At 44.5% G+C, this 16,566-nt stretch overlaps 1 protein-coding gene across 1 annotated transcript in view; it reads right to left on the bottom strand.

The window, feature by feature from the left end:
* The window catches only part of CDH2 (cadherin 2), a 222,140-nt gene extending 209,360 nt beyond the window's left edge, over positions 1-12,780 (bottom strand). Inside the window, exon 1 of the mRNA XM_084779631.1 lies at positions 11,810-12,780. Within this exon, the coding sequence (XP_084635757.1) occupies positions 11,810-11,869 (60 nt within the window). The 5' untranslated portion in view covers positions 11,870-12,780. The remainder of the gene's footprint in view (positions 1-11,809) is intronic.
* Positions 12,781-16,566: the final 3,786 nt, after the last annotated feature.

The following is a 16,566-nucleotide window of genomic DNA, read 5'->3' as shown; positions in this document are numbered from 1 at the left end:
CACACACAGCTACACTCACACAGTCAAATTCAAATCTGCACCCATAAGAGCAACAATAAGAGCTTCCCTGACTAAAACCAAACCAAAATAAAGAAACAAAGCTTTGTGTAGTCAGTCACTTAATGGAACGTGAGGTCTAAGGGAGTGGAGACTTCAGACTGCTAAACTAGATACCAGACAACCATCATGGACTGAGAAAAAGGCTGAGGTGTTGGGTAAAGAGGGAGGGAGGGAGGGAGGGAGAGAGGAACAGATTATGAGCAAGCGCTATAGTTCTCACGGTCAACTCAACTCTTTAAAAACAGCTACAGAGACACAAGGGGGTAAAGTCCACCCCACCCCCAGTACACCCTGGACAGTTGAAAATGAATAGTGGAGGGCACAACAAAGCACTCAATGTAAGCCTTTTCAAATAAAAAACGGACACGGACACTGGGCAGAGGGCCTAGTTGAAAGTGGGTCACTGGTAAGCTCAGAGAAAATATTAAGAAGCATCCCTAAAAAGATTAGGATCTGTTTCTACAGGAAATTTTATACTCAGAAAGATTGCTCTTCGGCTCTATATTCCTTTTTGGGAAGAGGGAGAAGAGAGATGATCAGTCACAGTCTTCCAGTGCTGAAACCATGCCCGATGACCATGACGACACAGACACAGAGAGCCAAACCCGGAAGGAAGGTCCACACAAGGTGTTCAGTGGGCAGACACCACAAAGGTTCAAATAGCCGTCAGCTGCAGTCAAACCATCTATCTGTTTTCCATGATCCATTTTTATCATCCTTAACCTATTTCTATAGCTATTTCTGTGAGTCTTTCATATTGCTGTGACTATTACAAAAGTAAATAACAAAAATACACGGATGGCTTGGACTGGGGCATGGACACCGTGAGCACGAGAGAACAGACATGCAGGGAACCCAAGTGCACCACCTAAAAAGATAGGCGAAGTAAGAGGCAGTTGCTGTCACTCATCTAGCAAATAGCTGCCACTTGGGGGACTGTTAGGTTTGGAGGGGCTCCAACTAGAGCACTAGGCATTACCATCCAGGAAGACACAGAACAGTGGTTCTCAACCTGTGGGACGAGCCCCCCGACAGACTGGCATAATGCATACCCTGCCTATCCATTGTCCCGTTTACAGCTCATAACAGTAGCAGAATTACAGCTGTGGAACAGCAACACAATAAATTTATGGCTGGGGGTCACCACGACACCGAGGAACTGTATTAAAGGGCTGCAGCATTAGGAAGGCTGAGGACCACTTAGTTGAATGCACATGTATACAAACAAATGACCCACATGCACTTCATGCTTCCCTACCTGAAATAACTAAATGTCTGTGAGCATGGGTGAGTGTGTGTGTGTGTGTGTGTGTGTGTGTGTGTGTGTGTGTGTGTAGGGAAGCAATCTGAATCTCAAATTACCTACAGTATAAGGAAGCAAGCTATCAAAAGGTAATCTTGAACGCTTTGGCTTCAAGTACCCTCCCCTAGAGCAGCGATACAAGGACTACTGTAGGCCAGTATTTTGCATGAAATACTTATTTATTTCTTGGCTCAGAAAATAACCCAAAATGAACATAATTTTTTTGTGTCGACCAGTGAAGCCAATACAAGGCAAAAACAACAACCACCAACCAAAACCAGCCAAACATAGAAAAACAATTAAAGTGGTCCTAATGTAATCTCTTAAAGACTTGTGCTGTGCTCGCTTCGGCAGCACATATACTAAAATTAGAAAGATAAAGAGAAGATTATCATGGCCCCTGCCCAAGGATGACACACAAATTTGTGAAGCAGTCCATATTTTTGTATATATGTGTAATAATATAAATGTATATGTTAAAAACAAAAATATTTTTTAAAAAAAGATTTATGTTAAGTGGGACCGGATAACTTCATTTTTGTACTTAATAAAATTAACGGCCTTTTACTCATTTATCTCAAGTCTCCTTTAATAGCTTCCCACCAACAAATAGAAATTTTGTATAAGATTACAATCAGGTTTATTCATTTACTCACAAGGGGTCATGTTAAAGGTATAATATTTATAGATGCTGTCAGTAGAAACAACATATTCCTCACAAAATGTTCATAGGAACTTGTTTGAGTTGTACTGTTGAGATTTGTGATATATATTTCTAAATAACTTCATTTGTGTAGTGATTAAAAATATTCAAATATGGAAAGTGAGCCACTAGAAATGAAAACATTCTCAAAATTTAGGTGACGGTATATCTTGGATTTATGGTCACAATGAAGAAATGTGGGAGAAAACTACTTTCAAAGAAATGTATATTTATAGGCTTTTCAGAAGTGAATTAAGTTCCAAGGTTGGCTCAAAAACATGTTTTGTGTATTTGCTAACATCTTATTTGTTGAACAGCAACAATCTGAAATACTTTTTATAACTGATGAGACACTTGGCTAAGATTTCCTCTTACTACAGGAAACTATATATAAAAAGAATGAAAATCTTAATTAAGCATCACATTTTGGCTTCAGATGCCAAAGAAGAGCAAAATATTTGAGGCTAAGATTAAATAGAGGGTGTAGTAGGGGGAGATGGCTCAGTCAATAAAGCACTTGCCACTCACCTGTGAAGATCTGTAATGCATTTCCCCAGAACCCCAAGAAGAGCTCCTGTTGTGGTCCTATAATCTCAGTGCTGTAGCGGAAGCCAGGGTGACCTTGGGGCTTGCAGGTCAGCAGAGTACAGAAATTAGCAAGTTCTAGAACTAATGACAGTCCCTATCCCAAAGTGGAACAAGACAGCTGATACGGTCCGCCGTTGTTTGCCACACACACGCACAAGTGGTTGTGTGCATAGGGTCTCTGCCTCTGCCCCCTCTCTCTTGCACACAAGCATGCACACAAATTAATTACAGGGGAAAAAAATCAATCCCATACACTAGAACTAAACTATTCTCTAGTACTATATAAAAAGGGGCCCAGCCGGAGTCAAGTTCAGCTGTCAACTATAGATATGATTTTAACTTGGGTTCTGAAAACTACTCAACTTGTCTTGAGTTTACCTATAAAAGGAGGATATATCACCTCCTGAAGGAATTATGTAAATATATCAGACAATTGCCCTAGCCTCTGAAATAAAAATATTTAACTTTTAAGATTTTTTTTAATTCGCTGTTAGATATTATGTAAAAGTTTTTAAATGACTTTGTAAAGTGGCTGCAAGCATCCAAGTGTCCCTGGTTTTCTATGGTATATGAGCCCCTGTGGCATATTATAATGACTTAGTGTCCTTTCTAAAGTCTGTGAAACCCCGGAAGCTCTAAGTGTGGGAGAAACTATACGGAAATCACAATGGCTCCCTTCACAATCAGAAAAGGTAAAATGTACAAAGCTCAGTGCAACAGAAGAACACTGCAGAAAATTAAAATGTAGTTTAACGATGACAAAAAAATCATCGGTTGACAATTCTAGTTCCAAAATGTGTGGAATAGTAAATACTTCAATTTATTTTTCTCTTAGAAACAATTTCTTAATTCATCAAAACACCAAAGAATTTATCAGGAAAGGCTATGGGAATAAGGGGAATATCAGGATGAAGACCATGTTGGGATGCACAGTTTAAATTACAATAGTCTAATATTTCACATCAGACCACGTTAAAATTATAATTACAGTATACAGAAGCAGGTAGGTGCACTAAGTGACCTTTTTTCCCTTTCATTCTATTCCTCCAGCCCTCCCCCCTAGTACACAGAGGCATATTTTGTTGAGAGGAGACATATGGGGCTGGCAAGATGTCTCAGCAGTTCATAGCCCATGCTGCTCTACCAGGGACCTTGGCTGGACTCCCAGCTCCCACAGGGCAGCTCACAACTGTCATTAACTCCAGGTCTAGGGGATCTGATGCCCTCTTCTGGCCTCATTAAACACCAGCCACACATACTTTGCATAGACACACACATAGGCGAAACACCCACATACCTACAGTTAAAAAGAGACAAAATACCTTAAGGACAGAGCACTGGGAGTCTGAGGCATTCTGTTCTAGCAGTTCATGTTTACAGTAGTGCTTCCTTTTAAGTAGCTCAAGATGTTTTTTTTAAAAACCACATAACCAACTTTCCCAAGTGGACTTGGGAAAAGCCAAGGTGAAACACTTACTGCACAGAGGCAGTCAGATTCCCAGACTTACAACTCACCTTTGACTACACCTCCAGCAAGGGAACAGACGAATACTTCCATAGTCAAGCAGTCTAGAGAATGTAAGAACTGCCACAATGCATATTTGACCACATCCCCTGGAGGAGGAGACCTGGTGGCACTCAGAGGAAGGACAGCAGGCTACCAAGAAGAGACTTGATACCCTATGAGCATATACAGGGGGAGGAGGCCCCCTCAGTCACAGTCATAGGGAAGGGGAATAAGGAGAAAATGGGAGGGAGGGAAGAATGGGAGGATACAAGGGATGGGATAACCATTGAGATGTAATAAGAAAAAATTAGAGCTGGACGTGGTAGCGCACGCCTTTAATCCCAGCACTCACTTGGGAGGCAGAGACAGGCAGATTGCTGTGAGTTCGAGGCCAGCCTGGTCTACAAAGTGAGTCCAGGACAGCCAAGGCTAACACAGAGAGACCCTGTCTCAAAAAAAAAAAACAAAACAAAATATATATATATATATAATAAAATTTAAAAATAAATAAAGTATTAAACAACAACAACAAAAAAGAACTACCACAATGGTTCCTGCCAGCGTAACTTCTTAGGCACAGGTAACTTGGCATGATGTGGCCTTCCTAGCACGAGGTCAACATGGATCTTTAAGTGCAATTTAGCCTTGTATCAGTTCCTCTCTATTGCTCTAATAAAGCACTGAACGTAGGAACCTGGGGAGGAAAGGGTTTCTTCTCACAAGAGAAATCAGGGCAGGATCTCAATGCAGGAACTTGGAAGCAGGGACTGGAGAAAGGCTCCTTATTGGCTTGCTCTTCCAAGTTCACTCAGTTTTCTTTCCTAAAGTGGCCCAATGCCACCTGCCCAGGGATAACGCTACAGAGTGCACTGGATTCTCCCATGTCAATCCTTAATCAAGAAACGACCTCCACACACCCCTAGACATGACATCAGGCCAATCAGATAGAGGGCAGTTGCACGACTGAGGTGCTATGTTGCCAGGCGACTCAATTGTGACAAATTAACAAAGACTAACCAGCACAGCTCTCCATCATCCTGCTCAGCCATCCTTCGGACCCCACGATACATTGTTTTTATACGGTTGGAATTCTCTACCATTAGCTTAGATCAGCTTCAATTTACTGATTCTCTGCTTAGTTTGCTGTCCTTCTATTCCATCTTATTGGCCACTTGATCCTCAGGAGACTGCAACCCCACTGATTACTCTAACGGCATCTTCTATATTCCAAGTCTTTGGACTACTCGAACAGTTCCAAATATGTAAAACTAAACTGTTTTGTTCCACACAGTAGGAATTCTCAAGTCTGTCTCTATATAACACCACAAATTATTAAGCCATTGCTTACTGAGGAATATTGATAGACTACGTTATGTTCCAACCATTTCTAATACACAATGATTCAATAACTATCTTCAAGCATTATATACAAAATATGTATGTTATGAATACAGGAATAACCTACAGAAAAATAACTGGGGGGGGGGGAGGTTATTACTGGTTATAACCAGTCAAAAGGCTGCATTTTTAATGCCAGAGTTATCACTCAAAAGCAAATGGGGATATAAGTAATCTAAGTAACATGAGTTGTATTTTTTCTTTAAATCTACTATTTTTTTTTGTTACAGTAGGATAGTCAGTATAAGATATTATAGATTAAGCCGGGCATGGTGGCGCACACCTTTAATCCCAGCACTCGGGAGGCAGAGGCAGGTGGATCCCTGTGAGTTTGAAGCCAGCCTGGTCTACAAAGCGAGTCCAGGACAGCCAAGGCTACACAGAGAAACTCTGTCTCGAAAAACCAAAAAAAAAAAAAAAGATATTACAGATTAAAAGCCAAGATTACAGAATGTGAATGCCTGCTAAGCTACCACAGAAGGTAAGCCACTGTTGGTAGTAAGCCCTGAAAACTTACATCTGCCCCTCTGAGGAGGGAAAGTTCTTTACATTTTAGGTAGAAAACTAAGGTTATTCAAATAAAACTTTACAAACGAGGCATGATTGAAGTACTTTTAAAGCAATCCCAAGAATTATAGGACTGGAAAAGTTCGTGGCAACCAATTATTCCAACAAAGACCAGGAGAGTAGTTCTGAGATTAAAAGTCCTTAGCAACCAATGAGCCCAACAAGAACCAGGATGATAGTGTTGAGGTAAATGACATCACAAGAGCTTACAGAGAATAAACTACATCTAGAGTCACTTGGATCCTCAGGCTTCCTGATCTCACACAAGCTCTTACCTGTGATACTACAGAAGGGTAGTTCATGTGCACACAGCACTACTATTCTAAGGAGGCTATGTCGGTCCCTATACAAAGTAATGAACCCACTACTCACTGTCAGTTGGTGTCACATTGTACTGAATGCAGAAGGAAATACCTTTCTAGGTATTAGATATCTACATATGTTATACATGTGTGCGTACATATGTATACATGTTATATATCAGTATTTCTGTACATGTGTATATGCACGCACACACAACCCAAGGACTTAAAATGTTGTACATGCCTTTGGAAGCTCATATGAGAAAGTATACTTAATAGCAAAGAATAAGGAACTAGGGGAGGGGGCGGCCTGAAGAGATGGCGCAATGGTTAAGAACACTGGCTGCACATCCATGAGTCTCAGGTTTAATTCTCAGTACCCATAAGGCAGCTCACATCTGTCTGTAGCTCCAGTTCCAGGGAATCCAACACCCTCACACAGACACACATGCAGGCAAAACACCAATGGAAATAAATAAATAAATAAATAAATAAATAAATAAATGTGTGTATATATACATATACATATGTGTATATATCCCAACAGATTAAAAGAACTTCTCAAGCTTTAGAAAATATATAGAAATTGAGCAGGACTTGTGTCTAATCTAAATTGTTCCTTTAAAAACTCTGTAACAATATAACTCATCATTTTTAAAAATCGTATCTTTCAAAACATTTCATTTAGCTTCCAAATTCAACTTTTCTGCCTACTTTAAAGCCATAACTTTTATATGACAGGATATAAATTTTATCAGAATAATAATCTATGCATATTTTTTCCTCAGTAAGACCAATGTTAGTTAAAATGCACAATATCACCTAGTTAAACGTAATGTTCTGCTTTTGTTCAAATTAACTCATAATTTTCCAAACACTTAAAAATAAAGTTCTGGTGGGAAAACAGAGATACAAGGTACAGATAAGGTACAGATAATAATTTGGTATAAAATTATGTTTCAACTCATATTTCTTTGCCCAAGTTTGAAAGTACTTAGGTTCTAGATGTTCTGATGGCAGATATAAAATACTATTCAAACAAATCCAAATTCCAAATCTATCATATTTTTAAATGGTTGATAAAATCCCCTGCCAACTCTGAGCAATTCTTAAACTTGATTACTTTTTGTATTTGAGCCAAAAGAACAAATTTGAATAATGTTAACTTGGGCAAAATTGTGAAGTGTATACATAAACACTCCTCTTCTTAAATAACATCTCTGATTTTCCTTAAAATCACTCTTCTGACTTGAGAAGCTCCTCCTGGAAGACAGGATGGGATCTGCTTCAGTCGAGATCAGGAAAAAGCAGCAGCAGCATTTTGAAACAAGATTAAATGTTGCTCTGATTCTCAACATTTCCCGATTAATAACCCCAAATCTTAATGAGGCACAACAGACTTATGGCTTGCAATTTTTTAAATGAAAAATATCAAGGACAGTTGAGTACAATATACTGTCACCAAATTAATCCATTCCAGGAAGGTTCAGGAGCATTTCCTTCTGAACTTCCGGAAGGGCAGCGCAGACTTTCACAAAAGTGTGGGAGTCATGGGCTGTACCCTCCATGAACAATCTGAGCTTGAAACTGAGGCCTGGATGTGTGCTATGTGTCTTTTTCAAACAATAGCCGTAAACATTTTAGGAGAGAGAAATGGTCACTCTTCATGTCCCATCCAGTACATTCTGAATGGATCACCTCCTGGTAAGAGCCTGATTCGCCCAAGCAAAAGGCAAAACAAGACACAGCTATGATCAATGAGCAAAGTCAAACGTGAATACCAAACAAACAGTCTTACTTTCACAAGAACTTAGCCTACAAGGGCACATAAAAATCAAACACTGCAAAGAAATCCTTTTTTTACATGAAGCCATCACTGAATCCTAGACTTCCCACTTCCTGAAACAAAGCTTAGTTCTTATGTGTTCTAAGTGCTGAATACTAACATTTGCAAAATGAGTGCCCAATGGATGGGTGAGAAATAGCCATACTCTATGCATTTCTTTCAAAAATCTTCATCCAGGGTTGAAACCACCTGGGACCGAACAAAGATTCTAGATTTCCTTTCCCCAACACTAAAGTATTGGCCTTGATTCTATGTAATGCAATCACGTGTATTTAAATTAGAACAACAGGCTGTGCAATTAAATTGTGAGCTAGAAAAACAAAACAGGTTTCTAATCTATTAATTACTGGGTTGGTAATAACAGTAAAATTGATTTCCCCCTAACAACAAGTCTATGAAATGGTTTGGAAGCTCCTTGCGTATTTTGCAAAGGATGCTAATCATAACTTTAAGGCATAATGGATTGCCCCTCAGCCACTAAAGTTTCATGTTCAAATTCTGTTTCATTTTATGTGGAAGACAATGCTGACACCTTCAACTGTAGTGACGGAGAGAAGAAGAAAATCTTGGAAGGTGACTATCTTGTTATGTAAAATTAATCAGACTTACATAAAGCTAGATAGAAGCATAACTAAATAAAACCCGGGCATGCAAAGCAAGGGACATGGACTGCTCTGTTAGGAATCAAAGGTCTAGAGAGCTCTCAACAGCTCTCTCATTGCTATGTAACTGGTCTGAAAAGATAAGGTGGCTCTGTGTTTACACTAATCGCCTGTCCGGTCTCTTTTCTAAAACCTTTGCTGCTTAGTTTGCATGGGAAAGGGGGGGAAAAGGCACCTAGAGACTTTCAATAGCAGATGACTGCAGAGGGGCCACGTTCACCTTGCAGATAGATCTTTATTGCTCTGGAGTGCAAAGCAGACCTTTAGCTCAAAGTCACTGCTCATCTCGGTTGTACCATCCACATGGCGCAGTTAACCCTAAAACCCAGGAGGCAGAACTGCAATGTCTGCTCCTAATGACCTCTCAACGTCCCCCCATTGTGACTGCCCTCGTGAACTGGAAGGCTGTTGCGGTACTCCTCGGTGAAGTTATTGCATCCCTCTCCACCACCAGGATGGTCTCTCAAAGTCGGCATCAGCACAAAGACAATGAGAAAGAGCATGCATGGAAAATGTTAAGCTAATGGCTAATGCTTACAAATGGCATTTCAACGCCCAACGAAAAAGGGATATCCAAAATTTAACCAGACTTCAACACGGATGGGTAAAAGGAAAGATTCTCCATGCATTAGCGACCAACACATGCCCCAATGTCACTGGCCAATATTTGACTAGAGATTAAATTTATATTAATAAAAAGTTATCAACAAAATAATCATCTGTAGCTGGTGTCGAAGCAAATCCACTCAATGATGTATAAAAATCCTGCTTTGAAAAGTGAGACCTTTTGATTTATGATGTCTCCTTTGTTAGAGAAAGAGAGAGAGAGAGAGAGAGAGAGAGAGAGAGAGAGAATATACAATATACACAAGGTTTCTTAAGTTTGTCTAGTCTTCTTCCCCTTAACTTCAAAGGCTGGAAGCAGAACTCTTTTCCTTCTGCTCCTATGGTCCAACCTCTTTCAAAAAAAAAAACACTTAAAAAAGAAACAATAAATGAAGTGACAGGAGGGGAAGGAATGAGGAGTGTGCGCTGTGAGAAGAAAGGGCGGTTTTATAACAGGAGGCACTTTTGTTAGCAAGTGAATGGCAGGTCTCCTCCAAGTTAGAAAGAATTCCATCCACTCTCCAAAACTGCAGAGGCCAAAAATGTCTAGTCTAATAGTTCTGAAACCCCAGAGTCAGGAAAGCCTTGGGGGAGGGTGGAGAGCTGGTGAGTGGGGGAAGGGGAAGAGCAAGACCAGCAGGAGAAGAAAGAACAAAAGGAGAAATCCAAGAAAGGGGAAGGGAATCTGAGGCCCCAGGAGGCCTAGGAGTGGGTTGCTGGGGAGAGCGCGACCCTGGAACAGCTAGGAAAGCAGGGCTGGGCAGGGCCACACGCTGCAGCGCGGCGCACCATGGACAGGGCTCGATACGGGCGCGGTCCAAACCCCTCTCCAGGGCGGCTAGAGAAAGAGTGAGAAACCGTGCGCTGGCCCCGTCCCGCCTCGGTAACCTCAACACTGTCCAGCCCTGCGGCCAGGGTGCCCAGGCCCTGACCCGGGAGAGGAGCAAATATCACCATCTGCGTCCATCTCCCTCTCCGACTACCCGCGGGGTAGCACTTCCGAGCCTCGCCGGCACTTGGGGCTACCACCCAGCTGGCCACCCGCTCCTATGGATGGGAGTGTGTAGGAAACTCTGGGGCGGGCTTCTCTGCCGCGCAGCGAGGGCAGACACACCCCTCTCCCGCAGCCTCCATGGGACCCTACTGCAAATGGGGACAGACTTGGGATCCCCGCCTAGACCCCGCCCAGAGCAAGGGTCGCATCCAAGGCTGTGTGGCATGGCCAGTGAGACCCGGACTGGGGTAGGGACATCCTTAGCTGCGACGCCCGGGGAAAGTTGGGACAGCGGCCCGAGTCGCGGAATGGCGAGAGAATTCGGGACCTGCCTAGAGCAGGTGCTTCCAGCGGGGGCCAAGCCTCAAAGTACATTCATGAAAGGGCTTGCTGGCACTCTCCGAAGAGTGGGAAAAGTGAGGGTAGCTCCTGGCAACTGTGTCCCCAGGACTCACGCAGGGTAGAGGCAGAGCTATTAAGAATATATATGTGTACATATATATATATATATATATATATATATATATATATATGTATATGTATATGTATATGTCTAAGTAATGGGGACTTCTCGCCCGGTCTAGTACTAAGGATGCGGAGGCTACAAGCATGCTGAAGCGCCTACCGGCAGACACTCATTGTGCCAGGGGACCAGACTAGCTTTCCAAGTGGGACTGACATAGACTATTTCCAGGGCAAGAGAATCCAAAGGCCAGAAGGCAACTCTGAGCTGGGATAAAGACAATAGGACACAAGGCGCCCCTGCGCACCAGGAGGCGCGCGGGTGCCGGAGCGGGGTGGGGTGGAGGCAAGTCCTGTAACTAAGACACCAGAGTGAGAATTCCTAGTGCAAACTCGCTATCCCTCCCTAAAGAAATAAACAAAACAAAACAAAACAAACAGAAAATATCGGATCAAAGTACAATGCGAGGCAACGAGAAGCACAGAAAACTACAAAACCTAGGTAGGAGTTATCCTCCCTCATCCTTCTGCTGCCTGGGGACATCCCTCGAGCTCGCTTTGGCCCAAAGGCGAAGCCAAGGAGACCCTGTGACCGAGGCTCGCCTAAGAAGGCGCGGTAGAGCAGCTGGCAGGGAGGCTGGCCCGGGAGTCCGGCCGGAGCTCCTTGCCTGTGCAGTTTCTTGGCCGCGCGGTGTGGCACCTCCCTTCCCGGGTGCTCAGCCCGGCCCCGCAGCGGCGCGGGGAACAAAGGGACCCGGAGCCTCACGCCCCACCCCGCCTGCAGCCCGACCCACCCGGGACCTCCGCGTACCTGAAACAGGGCCGCCAGAAGCGGCAGCAGGGTCCGCGGCGCTCCCGCTATCCGGCACATGGAGGCGGAGAGGGGCCGAGCGAGGAGCCGGAGGCGGCGGCGGCGGCGGCAGCAGCAGCAGCAGCGGCAGCGGCAGCACCAACAGCAGCGCGGAGACGGCTCCGGGCAGTGGCCACCCCTTCCCTTCCCCTCCCCTCCCCACCCCCTTCTCCGCTCCTCTGCGCTCCCCGCCAATGAGAGCGAGCTGGTAACAAATAGCGGGCCTCGGAGTCCGCCGGACTCGCACCAGGAGTAATAAAACAGACGGGAGATCAAGGAGCTGGGGAGGGGGCGGGGAGAAGGGCGGGCGTGCGTGCGCGCCGAGAAGTGAGTGTGTGTGTGTGCGTGTGTGTGTGTGTCTGTGTGTGCACGCGTGTGCGTGTGTGCGGGCCGCAGCGCAGGCGGCTGGGCTCCGGCCGGGAGTGCGGAGGCAGCCCTAGAGATGCGGCGGATGGAGGCTAAGGAGGTGGAAGCCCGGCGGGTGGCGCTCTCAGGAGCTCCCCCACCCCTGCTTTTCCTTTCTCTTGGCGTCCTCTCCGGGGCCAAGCGGTGCGACAAAGCTTCCGGGGGGGTAAAGCGCCTCGGGGGAAGGGCGCTCGCGGCCGTGCGCGTTGCGCCCACAAAGGGCGACGGTCCCTCTGGCCAGGCCTCCGCGGCGCCTCCTTCCCGGTTCCCTGGCCACTTGGAAGACTGCTCTCCGGCTGCGGCCGCGTGCGTGTGTGTTGGGGGGGGGGGGGCGGGTACGAAAGGAGGGGTGGGTGCTGCGCGGCGCTGGTGCTATCGCCGTGGCCGTGCCCCTAGCCGTCCGCGCGCATCGGCACCGGCTTGCCTAGTCCTCACCACGCGCGCGCACCCCGAAGGGTCTCCGTTGGTGCGACCCGGGCGATCTGCAGCCCCTCTCCCGCCTGGCCGCACGCACCGCCCGGGCCTCCCGTTCTCCCTCCCGCCGCCGCCGCCGCCCTCGCCCCCGCCTCCCTCCTCCCGAGCCTCCCGCCCGCGTCGCGGCCAATGGGAGGCCACCGAGCTGCGGCGGTAGCGGGCCGGATCCGCGGCAGCCGCCCGCCCCCGCCCTGCCCAGCGCACGGTTTTCCTTCTGCTGCAGCCCGCGGGGGTCGCCGGAGGGGTGGCTGTGGCACGCCGAGCGCCGCCCAGCAAGCAGGTGGAGGGCTGCGGGAAATAAAAGTACTTGCGCAGGAACTTGCTTAGTGGCGGCCCTACGTTAGGTCCGCGGTGGGGAATCTGTGGCGACTGAAAATCGGAGGGAGGAAGGGAAGGATGTCTCCTTGGTAGCCTAAAGCATGCATTTCTGTTTTGTCATTCTTTCGAGATAGGTTATTTTTCCAAGCACTGCCAGACATAGCAAAGTAGCGATTTAAGCGGAGCCCCATCCTAGCTATTGTTGTCTGAGCATCCTGCCGGCAGGGGAGCTCAGGCCAGGCTCCTGTTTGGTGTTCGCACCTTTCTAGCCTCCGTCATTGCAGATGTACTGGAATGACTCAAGTTTTTGTGTTCTCGTTTTGTTTTCTTTGCCGCCTCCTCCCCCTCCCCTCCGATGGGAATTTGAAAGAATGTGCGATTTTATTTGAAATCTCTGGTTTTGTATTTTTACCGGCTTGTGATGTTAGTCACATTTCTAGGCAAACATTTACAGAGACTTTGATACTCCCTCCTGCAGCACTCCGCAGCAATTAAAAATAAGATAAACCAAGAGAAGCATAGTGAAAATAAGATCAGAAAGATAAAATGACTGCTGCAAACTCACACCAGATTAAGGATTTTTGTTTCCTCTTAGACAGGAACTTGAAAGTGTGAAACTTTTCAAGTTTGGGTCACAAGCATTTTGTGGAATGGTAGAGGGTTGGAAGCTCTTGGTTTTTTTTCTTTTTTTCCCCAAAGTAATAATACAGCTTTTTTTTTTTTTTTTTTTTTTTTTTTTTGTCTTTCCAGAATGTTGGATTGTTGGCATGTTGGCTTTATGGAGTTATTGGGGCAGGGGCGGGGTGTGCTTGTTTTGTTTTCTTTAGAGGTAAATAAAACAATCTGTTTTATATAAGCATCTCAACACATTTGCGGTCTATTAACTTACTTGCAGTCAATGAACATATTCTGCATTTACTGCACTCTCGGCTTTGGGCAACTGAAATATTAACATTTGAATTCGAGTTTCAAGACTGATCATTTAAGAATTTGACAGTGAACCTGAAAAAAAATCAAATGCTAATTTCTTTGACATAACCAATGCAGCTTTTAATAATGTACGATTGCTAGCTAGGCTTTTAAAATTTTAATATTAATTGGAAGGCTTATTCAATTTTAATTAAAACATAGTATTGCAAGCCACTTTTTATGACAGTGAAATTTTTGATAGTTTTCTCAAAAAATAAGAAAGGTTATGTTAATTAAATTTCAAAGATGAGATGAAGTGCTTGGCCTAATATAGTAATCAGGGCATCTTGTTCTTTTCCTTTTCTTCTTCTAAATGTTTTTGCCACAGGACTGCCAATGGCAGTAGAGTTATCTCCACAGTAGCATGTTTATAAATTATATTTTCAGAGAGTCTCTCACAACAGCAGACATCAGTCTGGGGAAATAGCTCCCATGTCCACACCTAATGATGAATCTGGACCCGAGCCATGGCCTCTTCTTTGCACCCTCGCTCAGCAGTAGCTCTTGGTGTTTCTTGCCGTTCTTATTAAAGGTACAACAGACTTTAACATGAATCATATTTCTTGTTAGTGTCATGTGGGTAAAGCTTTAAACACCAGAGCCCCCATAAATTAAGCTATTATAAGACTTCCAAATCTGCTTTTGAGTAGCTGCCATGCAAGTCTCCTTCTCTGGGTTTTGTTTACTGTCTTTTTTTTTTTTTTTTAATCACTTGAGGAAGCAGGTATCTAATTTGCATGCTTGTTACTATTCAGTAGTTGTGACTTGGGATGGATGCATGCCTAACTTTAATTTGATCACCTGATCAGCTAAACCATTTTAATTGGCCTCTGATTGCAAGAAGGAATAGCCTGGTCTAATACCACATTGTTGAAGATTTTGTGCATCCTTATGATGCTAATAAAGTCATTCTAGTATTGGCTGTTAAATACACACAGCTCTCCCTCCATAATGCTGTGCTCAGTATGATCCAAGGGGTGCATTTCTTCTTATGAACCAGTGGTGGCCCATTCTCAGACAGCCAGTTCCTGCCCGTAATATTGCCTTTTCTAAAGCTGACTTCCACTCCATCGGTTTATTGCGCTTCAAGGATGCACGAGGCTTGACAGTTGCCCGGAGAAACAATCAGGCAGTTTTAGTTTTTGCTGAGATAGAAGAAGATTGTGAAAATTATATAAATGAAGAGTGAGTTTGTACACCAAACCCATCTAACCGTTAGCTTCTAACTAATGGTCTATAGCTTATTGATCAGAAGGGGATGTCAAGGATGTATGTGTGCTTAGCATCGTTGGGAGACCGCATCAGCGATGGCACGTAGCTCTCACATATAGCCAGGCTTCAGAGGATGCAGATATCCGCTTGATTCATTCGTGAGCAACGGTTTCAAAGCACAATCACAACAAATCTTGCTTTGTGCTTGCTCAGACAGGAGGCAGGAGATGTACAGATGCATCATGTTTTTGTAAAAGGTTCTCACTTGGAAAACAAATGTCACCCAGTGGTAGTCTAGTCTGTAGCTTCCTGTCTTCCTCACATCCTCTGCAGACATGCCTTTAGGGCAGGGCTCATTGTAGACCAACAACAGAGGTCCCCCCAACTGCTGAATGGCATCTTTTCCTCTCCTCCTCCCCAGGCTCTAAGGAAAGCTAGGTTAACCCTTCGCCCTCAGCAAGTACCCTCAGACGATACTTGTTCCTGCTGTTAGCCTCAGGCTGCGATGAAGCTAACCTTCCCTGCTTAGTATCCCTTTCAGGGAACTGCTGAAATTTTAACCCTGGCTCATGCAGACCTTTATTTTGCAGATCAGTGTAGGAGACTACCTCATGCAGGTGAGGGATTGAGAATGGCGGCCATGCTCCTATGACCACGGTTAACCTCTCCTCTCCCTTGCTCCAGGAAGGTCCTTTAGAAACTTCCACCACATGGAACAATTATGTTGTTGTTCAGAATGTGCCTGAAGTTCAGGATAGAACTCTGCATCTCAGCCCCCGCTCCTGTCTCATCTCCCTGGCACAATCACCTTGCCTTACTTAGTGTGGTCCTGGCATTTGAAGATGTATCTTTTTGGCACAGCCTGGCTGCCAAGCACAGGGGAGTGGCTCAGAGGATTGGTTCTGATACCACAGCAGAAACATGGCTTTAAAAAATTCAAGCACTCACATTAAAGTATATTTCGTACCCATTTTCAGTATTTGAAAATGAAGTAATTTGAAGTATGTTTGGTCAAGTGAGTTAGGAAATTTTGATGCACAGTTCAGCAGAGCAGAGTAACTTACAAGCCACCCCTGGGTTACAGTGAACCTCACCAAAAAGAAAATTAAAAAGGAATCTCATTCTGGAAAGTAGAAGGTATAAAACCTAGAGGGGACTTTAAATGCAAGTAGACCTAAATTTGAGTATGTTTTCTCACAGCCCAAAGGCTCTTACCCCCCCCCCTTATTTCTAATATGAGAAGAATTCCAGTATTGCTTAAGAAATATCTGAAGACAGATGGTCAAAGTTGGGCGTCAGTACTTAATATATGTATATTCAATATGGCGGCTTCCAAAGAA

The sequence above is a fragment of the Acomys minous genome (genome assembly GCF_964271855.1).
Source record: "Acomys minous genome assembly, chromosome: 4".
NCBI lineage: Eukaryota > Metazoa > Chordata > Mammalia > Rodentia > Muridae > Acomys > Acomys minous.
The sequence above is the reverse complement of the archived record's forward strand: the minus strand, read 5'-3'. Positions and strand labels throughout refer to the sequence as shown.